General features: G+C 45.4%; 1 protein-coding gene across 3 annotated transcripts in view; it reads left to right on the top strand.

Annotated features, from left to right (window-relative positions):
- Positions 1 to 12076, top strand: part of CRACDL (CRACD like) — a 66008-nt gene extending 53932 nt beyond the window's left edge. For 2 of the 3 annotated variants that reach the window (XM_064438699.1, XM_064438705.1), the window contains exons 9-11: positions 8639 to 8838; positions 10568 to 10703; positions 11530 to 12076. In XM_064438699.1, the coding sequence (XP_064294769.1) occupies positions 8639 to 8838; positions 10568 to 10703; positions 11530 to 11675 (482 nt within the window). In that variant the 3' untranslated portion in view covers positions 11676 to 12076. The remainder of the gene's footprint in view (positions 1 to 8638; positions 8839 to 10567; positions 10704 to 11529) is intronic. The other variant, XM_064438712.1, reaches the window with a different exon arrangement.
- Positions 12077 to 15576: the final 3500 nt, after the last annotated feature.

Raw genomic sequence — 15576 nt, 5'->3', positions numbered from 1 at the left:
TGGAACTTCTGTGTTCCAACTTGTGCCCATTGCCCCTTGTCCTGTCGTTGGGCACTATTGAAAAGAGTTCAGTCCCATTGTCCTGACACCCTCCCTTTAGATACTTATAAGCATTGATAAGATCCCCCCTCGGTCTTCTTTTCTTCAGGCTGAACAAACCCAGCTGCAATGAGGGCTTAGCAGACCAATACCCCTGCCCAAATGTCATTTTAAGCTCTTTGAAACATTTGCCTGAGCCCAGGGAGTTGGGAGCATGTCTTTGCAACTGCAAGCAGCAGAAATCGGACAAGTGCGACCAGCACAGCCTTTTGTGGATTGCATGGCTTGCCAGCCATTCCTGGCCACCTGATCTGCTGGGACACCCACTTTTTTTGTCCAGCCACCCTTGCTGGCACTCTTGCCACCCTTGCAGCCCTCTCATACTCCTTGAGTTCATAAGCCCTTTCAAAGAGCTGTGGTCACCATCAGGACACACTTCATGCTGTCAGGGAGTTTCTTCACGTTGCGTGTTAGGAAATCCCTGCACTGAACAAGAAGACAAGCTGTGAAGTGGTGGTGTGAGGGGGTGCGGTTCCCTTCCCATGCACACTCATCTTGAAGAGGTCAGTTTGCTGTGTCATGGGGTGAGCAGGAGCAATTTGGTTCATTCAGTTCAATTTTCAGCTTTTTAGTACTTATGGTATCAAAGGCAACGGGAAGGCTGGTGTGATGCTGGCCTACCACCCCCGGCAAAAGCAGCACTCCTGCTCTCCAGAGCTTTCTGGAGAACTAGTGGGGGGTTGCCTTGCCTCTGTGAGGCTGCAAGGTAGCTTTTTAATGGCTGTGTGAAATTAGTCGCTCCAGGAGGAGTAATTTTTAAGTTTCTGGAGCTAAATAATTCTTTGCAAGTATTAAAAGGTTAAGCTGTGTTGTTTGGAGCTGTTACACTTTGCTGTAAATCCCGTAAGGGGCAGAAACAAATAGCACATACTAACAGGTTATGCAAGAGCAAAACCATAAGCAATACCTGTGTGAATGTGCATATTAGGATATATAAAAATCAGCGACTGATGAGCTGTAGTTGGGAGACATGCTTTAAGAGAGAAAGGGAACTCAGGGAGGGATGCTGAACGGAACGGTGAATGAAATTGGTGTGTATTTTCTGGCAAATGCAGGCTCTGAAATGACAAAAATGTTTCTCTACATAAAAAAGACATTGCTTTAATGCTGTTCTGGCTACAGCTGAAAAGAAAGCTGTCTTCTTTCTTTTTTTCCCCCCAAAAGAAGTTGCTTTTTCGGTTGTGTCAGGCTGTTTTGCAATATGGCTGTTTTCCAGCAGTGAAGTATAGGCTTTGATGCAAACATAGCAGTTTCTTGTGTCAAAAAGACTCTCCTGGCATTGGCAGTATAGATCCAACCAAAAGTCAAATCCCTTGCAGAGCAGCTTAGAGAAGAAAGAAATTTCAAAAATACTTAGCCAAATCTCTTGGAATAGCTTTGTCTGAAATGAAGGAATTGGGTGTGTACACTGACAGAAATGCACGTGGTGCTTTAATAAACAAAGGAAAATACGCAGGCCAGGATACAGTAAATGCCATATGCATTTGTAAATCTCTCCTTAAAATAACTGGTGTTTTATAAATGAGCAAAGATACAACAGTGTGGAATTAAATATACATGCATAAGCAGTGTTGTGAAGAATGACACTTGTATATGGGGGGGTTATCTCCCTGTGTAAAGTTGTTTGGATTAGTTTTCGGTATGTTTGCTTTTAAAATACGCAGGGAATCCACAAGTTAGCTCTGCTTGCTGTTAGAGGTATGACTTTCAAAAGGCTCTAATATTCTGCCTCTGACCTTTTGTCTGCACAGATGTATGACAAAAGCAACCACTCTGCAGTTCTTGCAGGCATAAGATGTTCACTTTCAGGTACAAGATTTAAATGTTATGAAGAGCTTCTGCTATATTTTGTGCGCTCAAAGGCTTTTAGATTTAAAGAAAAAGGGGACAATATCTGAGGCCATCTCTAAAAAAAAACATCAATCCCTAAATCTCAGGGTAACGTTTAAATACGTCTTTGCTGTGGTTATCTGTATAAGCAGCACACACACACCCAGATACAGTTGAATGCACTGAGTATACCTGCCTGTCAATAGACAGAAATAGGTATGTATTTTCACTTTCTCTGTGTGTGTATAAACCAATGCACAATAACAAGTCAATCATAGATCTCCTTTTGTACACAAAGATTAATGCTTTATCTTCATCTTATTGTTCACACAACCAGTCTGACACACAGTAAAGAATAATATCCAAGTATCAATGAGAAGTGTACACGTTCATTTCCGCAATATTTAGGCAGAAGAAATTTCACCGAAGAGGTCAGAGCTTTAGTCCGAGAAAAAGAAAAGAAAAAGCTGCTTTAGTAAGACACTGAAGGAAACAGATACCTTTGTTTAGTGGGGCTGCAGCGGGGGAATTTTCCCCCCATTAGGGACCACTGAGGCAGCCAGCCCTGCTGCTGTCACGCCCAGCGGAGGAGAGCTCTGATCTGCGGGAGGGAATTGAGCAGGTGGCTGTGGTTCACTTGGCTTCAGGGCTTATCTTCAGTGGTCAGTCTGGAGGCTGTGGAAATGGTGAAGAACGCAGACGGAGCGGCTGGCCTTGCGAGTGCCCATGTGTGTTTGGTGACTGTGGGAAAGAGGTGAAGGGGGGGCTTCAGCAGCCTCTGGGTGTGGTTTCAAGTGGCAGCAGACCTTGGCAGCTGATGTTAAATGCTAGTTTTAATATGTGGTGACATTATGCACGGAGCGGCTTGACAAGTTCTGACCTGGTATCTTGCCATTGTCAGTGACTTATCCCCAGGAGAAGAAGAGGCTCGCTTGTCTTTCAAAAAGCCTCAGGCCAAGCCAGCTCAAAGGAAATCAGGGAAAGATGCAATCACAAGGTTAAAACCGAGTGAATGAGAGAAAAATTGCTGCCAGCAATATCCTTTATTAGCTTATGAAGTTATTAAGTAACAAGTTGAATAGCATATTGTTTAACATAACATGTTGTAATAAGAACTGAAGAATATGATTCAGATTTTAGGTTTATTCAGAAAATGTCCCGAATGTAACGTGGAAGCAAGAGGCTCAGCCCTTCTTCACCGGAGGAGAAGTGAAACATGGAGCGTTTGCGGTGGCTGTGGCCTGTCAAACTGGCACAGCTTCCAACGGAGGACGCTGCTGCTTGCATTTCATACTACGTTTCCACCCTAAAAGTGGCATTTACCAGTTGACAGTTGTTGTGCTAGCTGTTGTGCACATGACGTGCAGCAGAAACAGGAATTAGATTGTGCTTTGGAGTACTTTTGGTTCCATTTGGCTATCTGGTTCCTTAAATGCTGTGCTTAGCCACGTGATGAACTGTAAAAGTGTGCGGACTACTTATGACCGGATGAGACAAGATAGGGAGGGCTTGTTCGAGGTGATCAGACGGTTACTGAACTGATGAAGAAGATGTGCAAGCAGCACTTCTCTTGCAAATAGCTGCTTCCTGAGAAAGCTTTTGGCCTCTTGGTGCCCCTCAGAGTACCAAGAGCTTCATAGAACAGTCTCAGATAAGCTTAAACTGCCAACTCACTTCCCTGTGCTATCTCATGGATTACTTCACCACTTTTCATTCTTCTGGCTGGAACAACAGTGCACATACACTGCCAAGAAACCACCTCTACTTGGAGATGGGAGGATATAAAAGACCTCTGGGCAATGGGAAAGATAATAGTGAATATGCCTCTTCTACCCCTTATGGTAATTCTGGCTGACAAATGAGGTAGCAAATCCTTCCGGGGTTGCATCTGATTATTTTTTTTCTGAAGAGAAGGCATTTGCCCTGCCTTGCCTGCCTGGCTTTCTGCAGCAAAGACTCTCACAGGAGAGTCTTAATTGCTTAAAGAAATAAGAAAGCCCCTCCCAGAAGATCAGCTCTTGACCCTCTTTAGGTCATCCTACTCTACTGTGTGAAGTCAGGCCCATACAGATACATATTAAATCTTTAAAGATGATGATAAAGAGCTTTTGTTCCCTACTATCACAGGGACATTCTGATACCATCTTTTATGGGATGATACCTGCCTCTAATTTGGCTGCCTTCTAATTGGCATGACTAGGATGTCTGGCGTCTCAACAGGAAGAATTGTCTGAAGAGTGAAAGTGCTTGATGCCTTCATTACAGTATCTGCCTTGTGAAAAACATCGTTACAGTAGCGGCCTCCAGACATATCACTGTGGGACTGGGAACCCTGCTGTGCTAGGCAATGCACACTGAAATAACAGGAGGATGAATCTTAAATCCATGAGGATGACGGAGAAACAGGAGCACAGGTGGAAATGAGACCATTACATGCAGCACAGCCTGGGCATAGCAGTCGTTTTGTTGGTATTGATTGTGTGGTGGGAGCAGAGCAGGCTAAACGCGCGGTTCAGTTGGTGTTTACAGAAAGCTCCTGTGGCGTGACAGGGAAAATGGGACAAAACACAAAGGATGATTTTGAATCACAGAGACTAAGAAGTACATCACAAGCAGTGCCAAGGCAAAAGCCAGGTTCCCAGTATCATGGGAAAGCTGGTGGGTGGATTGAAAAGGGCCTTCAGGGTAAGGATGTTGGTGTTTGTGAGCTCCGAGATACTACAGACAGCGAAGGAAGGTAACAAGGTGGTGGAAAAGGATGCGTGTGGTGGCGTGTCTGTAGCTGTACAGTCAGAGAAGCAGCCCAGTCTTCTCTGACTGAGAAGAGGCCTGTACCCGGGGGAAAGGGTATGTTTGATGGGATGGATTTACAGGATGAGTTCAGCAGAGCACAGGAGGCTTCAGTGGGGAAATATCCTCGTAATATTGAGCCTAACTGTTGGATAGGCATTCATTACAGGATGCTAGGAAAATGAGTTGACTAATTTAGACAGAAGGTAACTAAAATGAAAATCTACTTTATGTACTGAGTGAGGGACCCTCACCTCTGAGGAACACTAAGCATCACCATCACTGTCAGTAGTGGCAGTCGATCTGTGCATCACAGTAGAACTGATGAAGTGTGGCACCTGGGCAGTGCACTAACAGGTTCTGTCCAAATTGCTCATGACCTAAAAAGGTGTAGTCGGGTGCAGAGGGGTTCAAGGGCATGGTCTACAAGCCAAGGAGGGAACATGATGGCAGATGCATTAGCAGACATCACATCAGTTCAACTGTGTGGGTTTACTTATGAAGCTCCTAAGAAAGTTTGTCCTAAGATACGCAGAGAGGCTGGGTTAGCAGTCCTTGAGCTGCTAGTGGTTATCTTGGCAAACTGAGGAAGATAAGGGAAGGCCCCAGAAGGTGGCACATCTTGAAAAGGGAGGTGAGATGGAGAAGAGAGAGAGGGAGAAGGGGAGTTACATACCACTTAATATAATATGAAATACAGAAGGGAATAATTGAGGTATTTCTAAGTCCATAAGATGACATAGGTATAAGTTCCAACCAACACGGCTTGCTCAACAGCAGTCAAATCAAATGATAACTGGTATCATAGGACATTCCTATAAATTCAGTCTCGGTGAAGCTATTCATTGGGTTGATTCAAAGCTACTGAGTGTGCCAACTAATGGTTTACATATTAGATGGTGGCCATCTTAGGTCTGACACTATTCAGTACATTTAAGGACATGGATGACAGAACTAAGTGTGTGCTTATTACATTTGCAAGTATTACCAAGCTGCAAAGCCTGTGGGCACACTGGAGGACAGGAATAGAAATCAGGGTTATCTAGACTAGGTGACATCTTGAAATCTCTCCTAGCCTTAATCTCTATCATTCTGTAAAATTAGACAAAACAAACTGAGGGTAGCCAGCGAAAAGAAGATTATGGGAGAAACAGCTGCTGGCATGGAAAGACCTGTTGTAGGTAGGATGCAGAGAATTGAAGTAGCTTGCCATGCAGGAGGGAAGGAAGCTCGTTCAGCGTCCAAGGGCCCTGCTTTATCTGTACTGCATTTGCACAGCTGGACTTTTTGGCTTGTTTCTTTCAGAATTTTCCCTGCAAGATCACATGAGGTGAATGTGAAGGGAAATGCAGGCATCAGCTGGCAAAACATCCTGCTTTGGCCTTAAAGCAAAATTTGTGCTTTCTCTTTTTGTGGTTTTTAGCTGACATAGGCTTTACAATATTTTCTTGCTCAAATAACTAGTCTGTCTCTGGTGAGGTGCAACAGTGACTTGAGAAAATCCCTGAGCAAAGAAAGTTTGTGGGCTTTTCATAATGTGCCTGAGTTTGCAGACTGCAGCTCTTGGGAGAGCAACATCCATTTCATCTCCTATGCCTTCATAAGGCATCTCAAACGTGCCTTCAGAGACATTTGCCTGCTTTCCTGATCAGGGCCACTTTCCTCTAAACTAGACTGTAGCCCTCCGGAAACACGTCCGACAGCTCCATGGGGTCCTGTGCTGGGTGGCCCAGCTCTATGCCAGCACAGCAGCTGAGCCCCAAAGCAGGCAGGCACACCAGGACAGTAATCCTTCCTGGATGGCTCTGCCATCTCCTGGGTCCCTGCAAAGGATGCTAGCTAGGTAACAGACTTTTCCTAGGGGCAGGACCATGTGTGATTTGAGGATGAGAAGCATAACTTCTGCTGTGAAATAGCCTTCCACAAATTTGGGTATGTTAGTGGCCAGAAACAGCTGGGAAAGCTTAAATCGTCTTTCCCTATGGCCCTGTCATGGCTCTAACATGTCTCTAAGGCTGTCAGCACTGTTCTCGTTCCTCTTTTAAACCAAAACATATTTCTGATAATACTGAAAACTGTGCTCATTTAAATGGCATTCACAAATGGATTTAAAAGTAATGGCCTATGGATACTTTCTGAATAGTTCTGCTCTTCATCAGAAACAGTTTTGCAAGGACAGTTCATATTAAGCTGACAGGCCATATTCACCTAAAAAAAAGCTATTTTTGTGCAAGTTTTGATGAGCAGAGGCTCCATGTTCTCTGGAAAACTGAGCCCATGAAGACGTGGAGAAGCTGGGGCTGGAGCCAACAGGGGAGCAGAGGTGCTTTTCTTGATCCAGCTCTGCTCACCGTATAGACAGGATTTCCCTTCACTGAATATTTGAATGGAGGGTATTTCACTTCCCCATACCTCTGGGTACTGCTCGTCCCTCGGTAGCAGCTGTGAGGACAGCAAAGTAGCACTTTTGACCCTTTACTCTAGGAAGCGCTTTTTTTCTCTTGTCTTAATGAAGTCTTAGTTCTGGTAGAGCATGATGAAAGTGATGGGCCCCAGAGGAAAGCACAGTCAGTGTCAGCAGGGATAAGTCAAAGTAAACCTTGCGTCAAAAGACCATGAATTAATGCTGTGGTTTTAGCAGTATTTCTGTGTGATGAGACAGACTGTAGTGCTCACACCCACAGTGCATGCAGGGACCAAGGGGCTGTGCAGGGGAGGCTGCTCCTAAAGGGATGGAAGGAAGGCAGGAGCCAGACTAAGGCATTAGCGGCTCTGTTGAGAAGGACCTGGGAGTGCTGGTGCACCAGGACAGGCTGACCCTGAGCCAGCACTGTGCCCTTGGGGCCAAGAAGGCCAACGGTATCCTGGGCTGCATTAAAAGGAGTGTGGCCAGCAGGTCAAGGGAGGTTATCCTCCCCCTCTACTCTGCCCTGGTGAGACCACATCTGGAGTACTGTGTCCAGTTCTGGGCCCCCCAGTTTAAGAAGGACAGGGAACTGCTTGAGCAACTCCAGCAGAGAGCTACCAAGATGATCAGGGGACTGAAACATCCCCCTTAAGAGGAAAGCCTGAGAGACCTGGGTTTGTTTAGCCTGGAGAAAAGAAGACCGAGGGGGGATCTTGTCAATACTTATAAATATCTAAAGGGAGGGTGTCAAGAGGATGGGGCCAGACTCTTTTCAGTGGTGCCCAGCGACAGGCCAAGGGGCAATGGGCACAAGTTGGAACACAGGAAGTTCCAGATAAACGTGAGACAAAACTCCTTCCCTGTGAGGGTGCCAGCGCAGTGGCACAGGCTGCCCAGGGAGGCTGTGGAGTCTCCTTCCCTGGAGACATTCAAACCCCGCCTGGATGTGTTCCTGTGGCCCCTGCTCTGGGTGTCCCTGCTCAAGCAGGGGGGTTGGACAAGATGATCTCCAGAGGTCCCTTCCAACCCCTGCCGTTCTGTGATTCTGCAATTCTATGATCGGCTGCTGCTGTGTGGGCATGGGAAGAGCGGGAGCCGAGGGCCACCGCAGCTGGCAGTGGGTTGCCTTTGCCACGCCATGGTCCGGCTGTGTCCTGCTTTGAATCGGCTGCTGCTTGTCTCTCAGAGGCCACGAAGCAGATGGGAGGAGGGAGCAGAAAGAGAGATCTTGGAAAATAGGTAGATTAATGAACTTTGATTCATGTTTCTGCATCTCTCTCACATGAGGGCAGTGACACTGCGACTGTAACTGAACAAGGTTGTGAAGTGTTTTTCACCAGTAGAATGGTTACTTCAGTGAGCACAGGAAGGTTGCTCTCTGGAGACCAAACTAAACAGAATTCTAATTTACCCAGGCTGGTCACACATCCTGGGACCAATCAGCATATTGAGCAAGTGCCAGCTAATTACAGCTCTTTCAAATAACCATGTATGTAAATAATCTGTTGACAGAGAGATACATGCCTTCCCCTGTGGCTGCTGGAGACTCCGGAAGAGATCCCAACAGTCCCACAGAACCAGCCTGGATTTTCATAGCGAGACAGAAGCAGAGGGGCATGCAGCAGGAGCAGGAACTCGACAGAGAAAAACTTGTGGCTCCGGATGTTAAGTCAGATACGGAGAAACAGAATAAAGAGAAGGAACGAACAGAGGTACTTACAGTACAAGTTTGTGATGCTTTCATATCACCTTCCTGTAGTAGTCTTTGGACCTACTGCTATATTACCAGTCATGCCATAATAATTACAGATACTTAATTAGTATAATAATAAGTAACAGAGACACTGCTCTTGGAAATGTGTTACAGATTCAGAGTTCTCTGATCGTTCAGGTAAGTAATTTTATATCTCAAGAAATCCTGGAACTATGTGAGGTGTGTTAAATTTCTTGGGTGCCCAATACATATTTACCAGATCTAGTGCTAAAATACCCAGATTTACCAGATTTAGTGCTAAATTGTACAGTCTCAGATCTTCCTCAGTACAGAGGGGATAAATTCTCTTTACCTCTCCTTCTAAGCACAGCATTTCATTGAACCTCCTATACCTCCTGACTGATTTAAGACTGAATGAACAGCTTGGTCCCAGAAGCTACTAGGTAACAATTTTTAGAGCCTTGAGAAGTGAAATAGGATAAAAATAACTTTCGCACTTGCAGACAGTGCCAAGATATAAATTCTGGTTCTCTGTATATGGATAACTCAGGCGCCCGTGTGGTGCCATGGAATATGGGCTGACGCTGCCTCTTCAAAGATCCCGTGCAAAAGAGGGTGATACCTGTAGCAAGGGATCTTCCCAGATGACAAAGCTGTGCTAGCAGAAGCACTTGGCATTAATCCAGAACACTGACAAGGCTTCCCCGGTACTGGGCTAGCTCACAGAGGCAGCAGCGTGCAAGCGCTGCCTGCATCACCTCCTGCACGGTAGGAACCCTGCACTGATGCAGGAGCGTCTGTGTCGTACACCACTATAGCATTCCCTGTGCAAATGACCTACTTTCTCGATTCATTTGGTACTGTTAGAAACCCAGATAGCTGTGTTATGCCCTGGAATAAGAGAAGATCTCTAGATGATGGAAAATAGCAGCGGTTAGATTAACAAGAAATAATACCTGATAAGACGTCTAGGCAAGATTATGAGCTGCAGTAATGCTGAACATTGTCATAGCACTTCACACACCAAGGGTTTAAATGATCCCAAAATACAGTTTCTGTGTCAGAAGAGGAAACTCCAGATTTTAGCTGGCAATATTCCCCAAAATTCATGCCATGCGTTTTATTTCCCTGTATCAGCTAACAGGGAAACACGCCAAGATGCTCCTGACTGCAGCATGCGAGGCTTGGTGCCACTGCACTACTCCCACTCTCTCCTTCTCCCACATGGCACCAGGCACTATCACTTCAGGGTAGTTTTTGATACTGGCAAGAAAGTCCATGGGAAGACGTGTTCGATTTCTTTTTTTATGGAAAATCCATTTACCATCAACCCTCCAAAAATACAGTGCCCTAACCCAAAAAATTTGGGAGGTGGAAGGGAAACAGGAGAGAACAAGGCTGTTTCCATATACTATATATGTTAGTAGAGGTGTGCAAAGGGCTTGAAATACCTTTTGCTTTGAAGACTATAATATCCTACTCATAGATGCCATTACGAGTAAGAGCTGCAGAGGGATAGTTTAACTCTGTAAAGTTGAGTATCATGGACACTAACGCGAAGCCACTGGAGCTTTCTGAACTCAAGTGAGAGGACTGGGACCAATGTGTGAAGAGCGCGTGTGGTTTTGGACTGTGACAGGCACCGCATTCACCCCCTTTGCTTGTGTTCTTCTAAATCGGTCTCACTCTCTCTGCATTACTTGGATTTTATCCCTCCCTACACCTAGGGGTCAGTGAAGCAGCAATGGAGCAAACCTGCACACTTGGCACCTAAACCCACTGCTGAAGAACAGGGGACAGAGGCGAAGTCTGAAGTGAAGGAGCCGCTGCTGAGAACCAATTCACTGTCACATTATGTCCCTGGTAGGAAATAAAATGCTTAAAATGTAGGCTGTTATCTCACCACCTTGTCAGAAGAAATCCTGCTTGAGTGTGCTGGAAAAGGAGCAGGGGCTAGATCGTAATTTCCTCCCCAGCCCCACATCAGCAAGTGCAAACTGTCTTCTCAGCACTCACGTCTGGGGTTCTATTTGTTGGCATCTTCTTTTGACCACTTAGATTACAGAACAGTCAAAATTCGTGTTGAAAGAGCTGTGAATCAAGAGTCCTTGGCCATTTCACAGGATGGGGTCCCAAATGCACTATCCCAGTGTAAAACATAAAAAGCACACAAAATTATTTTCAGTAGCATTCAGTTTCAATGTGGTTTCCTCAACATCTGGAATGATGTGATGACAAACTGTCTGCCCATTTGTCCTCCCACAGTAACTTCAAATCTATTTGGTAAATTCAAATTTGAAAGGAGGGCAGAAGTTTGGAAGGTAATAAAATCCCTGTGAGTTAGGGGCTGGCTGAAGGAGGAATTCACAGATGAACGTTCTCGCTAATGAAAAGATTCGCCTTTGTTCGGCGTGGGTGTTAAACACAGGGCATGGCGAGGAATCCAGGTCATCATGTTGGTTTTGGTAAATTTAGGGACCAAAAGATATCACTATTAGTGAGAAAGACATTGTATGCTTTTGAGCGTGGAATGGTTATTGCCTCAATAACATATTGCAGAAGAAGCTTCCATGTGATATGTAAAGAATTTTTACTGTAGGGCAAGGCATGGGAAGTTTGTTAATGAAGGAGCTAGGGGGTACCGCTGCACAGCAAGCAAACATAAAATGTCCATGTGTTTTATTCACAGTAGCTCCATCCCCAGCGCTGGTGGATAAAATGGAAATAAGCCACTTTAAGAAAGCCAGTAATGCTGCTGCGGATCAGCCGTCATGGATGGAACTGGCCAAAAAGAAATCACAAGCTTGGAGCGATATGCCACAGATTATAAAGTAGAACGATGCGAACAAATAGCATCTTTCATAATTAAGTCAACTACTTAACTGAACTTCTACAGACCAGCTAATCACAGTGAAGAATCTCTTGATACAGGAGAAGGGTTTTATTATACAGCTGCGGAGAAAGCGTGCAATAGGTGCAGTCAAAAAGTTTACCTTCAACTTTGTAGCAATCAGGATTGCAGTGGCAATGGATTACTTAAAATATGCTAAGGACATACTTACGCTTTGGAAAATAAAACCTTTGCCTTACGTATTGCCTGAATTTTCTGCTTTTAATGGCATCTGCTTCAAAACAGGATCTTTGCTAAACTTTTCTGAACTTCTGTTGTTGCTGGAAACTTCTATTTGTTATGGTTTTCTCTGCTTACATTTATAAATTGTGCACTAACATCCTGATTCTGTTGATGTACTTCACTGGAATCGCCTGACACTCTTTCTATCAAAGCTGTTTGGACCAGAGAGGTATTCATGAATAGCTGCTAGTGAGTACTCCATTAAAATGTGTTGCTTGAGCCATGTGCTTGCCTAGCTGAGCCAAGTGGTCCGGTTTGTGGGCTTAGGTTACATTTCATGAGGCACAAATATGCACATTTATGCATGACCATGAACAAAAATTCCTCAGTTCCTTCTGTGAGCAGCCTTGGTCGCACAATGTTTGCAAGCAGGAGAGCAGTAAGGAAACTGAACTGCAGTTGGAAGCTCATCAATGCATTCACAGTTACGTTCCTACCTGAATTTTATCTGGTTGCAACTGGTTTTCCTTGATGTGAAATAATCATTCTTAATTAGGAGGATCGTATTAGTAGCAACGGACGTTATGAATCTAGTTAAAAAATAAGAACTGAAAAGCCTTCAACTAGAGACCAAACTGAAATGTTGGGGAAAACTGTGAACTCCACTGCAGTGCCAGCTTCACGTATCACCCCCTACATAATCTTAATTATTCTTATTAAAAGAATAGTTATGTATAGCAACTCTGTACTTTACTACCTTTATATAAAATTCTCATGCTCCTTGCTCTGAGTCTCCCGCACCAGTTTGGGACTCCCGCTCGTGAAGTCTCCTAGGTTCTTCACTTGTTTAATGAGACTGACAAGAAAAATCATTGCTGCTGATTGACCAAAATCACTCTGAATATATTGTAAGACCTCCCCGTGAGTTAGAGACGTTGACAACAAACCCTGTTAGCTAATTCCTTTGAAATTAAATGCCCGCTGCTAAGACAAACATTTCACTTCGTGTAAGTATATACATGTGAAGTACTACCTTAGCACTGCGCTCCCTAGGTTTATATATGTATATATTTGTGATTTTGTTCTTGTTGCATTAACAGTCTTTTGGGAAAAATGTGGGGAGACGTGAGGAAACCTAGGATTTCCTAACACTTGCATTTGCAGGTTCGAAATCTTGTCTTCTCTAAGGAGATAGGGAGGAAACTCCCTCAGTAATGACAATTGCACTTTGTAATGAGTAAAGAAACAGGGCGTTGGAATATGTGAATATTCAAGACACTGATAACGATTTTCAGACAGGTCACCTTTCATTGTCAAAAACAGGAGGATGGATTGGGTTTGTGTGGCAAGGTTTCGGTAGCAGGGGAACTACAGGGGTGGCTTCCGTGAGAAGCTGCCAGAAGCTTCCCCCATGTCCGACAGAGCCAGTGCCAGCCAGCTCCAAGAGGGATCCACCACTGGCCAAGGCCGAGCCCATCAGCGATGGTGGTAGCGCCTCTGGGATAAGGTATTTAAGAAGGGGAAAAAGTGATTGTGTGACAGCAGTTGCAGCCTGAGAGAGGAATGAGAATATGTGAGAGGAACGACCCTGTGGACACCCAGGTCAGTGAAGAAGGAGGGGGTGGAGGTGCTCCAGGCACCAGAGCCCATGGTGAAGACTGTGGTGAGGCAGGCTGTCCCCCTGCAGCCCATGGAGGTTGACGGTGCAGCCTGTGGAGGACCCTGGACCACTGATGCCAGAGCAGCTGGATGCTTGAAGGAGGCTGTGACCCTGTGGAGAGAGGAGCCCATGCTGGAGCTGGCAGGACTTGTGGCACCATGGGGGACCCACACTGGATCAGTCTGTTCCTGAAGGGCTGCATCCCAGGGAAAGGACCCACACTGGAGCAGGGGAAGAGTGTGAGGAGTTTTCCCCATGAGGAGGAAGGAGCCACAGAGACAACATGTGATGAACTGACCACAACCCCCATTCCCCGTCCCTGTGCGCTGCTGAATGGGAGGTGGTAGAGAAATCGGGAGTAAAGCTAAGCCCAGGAACAAGGGGGGGTGGGAGAAAGGTGTTTTTAAGATTTAATTTTTTATTTTCTCATTATCCTTTTTATTTTCTCATTATCCTACATAATCTTATCACCAATTTGATTGGTAATAAATTAAGCTAATTTCCCCAAGTCAAGCCTGTTTTGCCCATGACAGTAACTGCTGAGCGATCTCTCCCTGTCCCTATCTTGACTCATGAGCCTTTCATTATATCTTCTCTCCCCTGTCCAGCTGAGGAGAAGAGTGATAGAGCAGCTTTGGTGGGCACCTGACATCCAGCCGGGCTCAACTCACCACAGAGGAGGAAATCCAAGTTTTATGTTATTTGTCAGAGCCTTCGGATAAAGCCAGTCAGCCTGTGGGGCCGCTGAAATCGGCCAGCATGGCTGCTGAAGGCCTGATGCAGCTGCTGGACTGGCATGCTCGTGCCCAGCACAGCAGCTGTCGGTGGTCCCGACTCAAATGGGTTTCTGCCAGCTGTCCCAGCGTTTTCTCCTTCATGCAGATCACAAAAGGCAGTGTGGGCATACCTGCTGAAATCAGAAGTGGCAAGGCAGCTCTCTGTTAAACAGATCCACAACAGAAATAGTAACTTAATTACAGGACATGCAACCTTGGGCTCAATTGCCAGAAGGTTGGTTGTGCAAACAACTTGCTCATTGCTTCCCTGTGAGCAAGCATGAACAGCCCTTAATCTCGAGTGATTCTTTTTTTGTTATTCAAAGCATACTCTAGGACCTGCAGTAGGTACATTTTTTAGAAACAATAAAAACCATCTTAACTCCCTCTCTTTCCAAAACACCCTTTCTGTAATAAATAACTAATTAGCATAAAGTGTAATTTTAAGATATGCTATTACCTTTTGTAGCAATCTTGAAAAAAATATTTCTGTATTATAGGAGTATAATATATAAAAGAAGACCACATTTTTATTCTCTAATTATTGCCACTCCATGCAAGGAGCACAGTGTTTTCAGGAAATGTAGTTAAAGGTGCAGTCTGTCTCCTTACAACTCTCTCCCTGTTTAAAATGATTAAAACTGTGTTGAATCATGACTAAATTCCCGGACCATGACCTGTGCAGCTGTATGGGGAAGAGTACAAATCTCTTGGACCATTTCCTGCTTTCATGGACAGATGCTCAGGAACAATGGAGGCAAAAGGCGGAGGTATCGTGGCAAGACCTGCACAATGTCAAGAACAAGCCCCATGTCCTGCCCCTTGCAGACATGTCAAGGAGAGGAGGGGGGGGACACACCAGCTCTTCATGGAGTGCAGCCCTACTCCTCGAGAAGCATTTGGGATTTGAATTTGGGAGCATGCAGAGGTGGGAAGCATGGGGCAGATGTCAGCCTGCTCTTTGCCACTGAGGGCGATGTGGTCCAGATATCGCTGGCTTGACTCACTTTCAGTTTTTAGCGTGGACTGGTGTGCTGGTTTTGGCTGAGAAGGGGTTAATTCTCCTCACTGTGGGGGTCGGCTACCTTTCCAGCTTCCCGCGCTCTGCCGCATGGCGGGGGGGGCTGGGAGGGGCAAGGCCATGGTGGGGACGGCTGACCCCGACTGGCCAATGGCAGGTTCATTCCATACCACGTGACACCATGACCAGTAGATTAAGGGGGGGGC

The sequence above is a fragment of the Phalacrocorax carbo genome, chromosome 1 (assembly GCF_963921805.1).
Source record: "Phalacrocorax carbo chromosome 1, bPhaCar2.1, whole genome shotgun sequence".
In the NCBI taxonomy this organism is placed as follows: Eukaryota; Metazoa; Chordata; class Aves; order Suliformes; family Phalacrocoracidae; genus Phalacrocorax; species Phalacrocorax carbo.
This window is presented reverse-complemented; position numbering and strand designations above follow the sequence as displayed.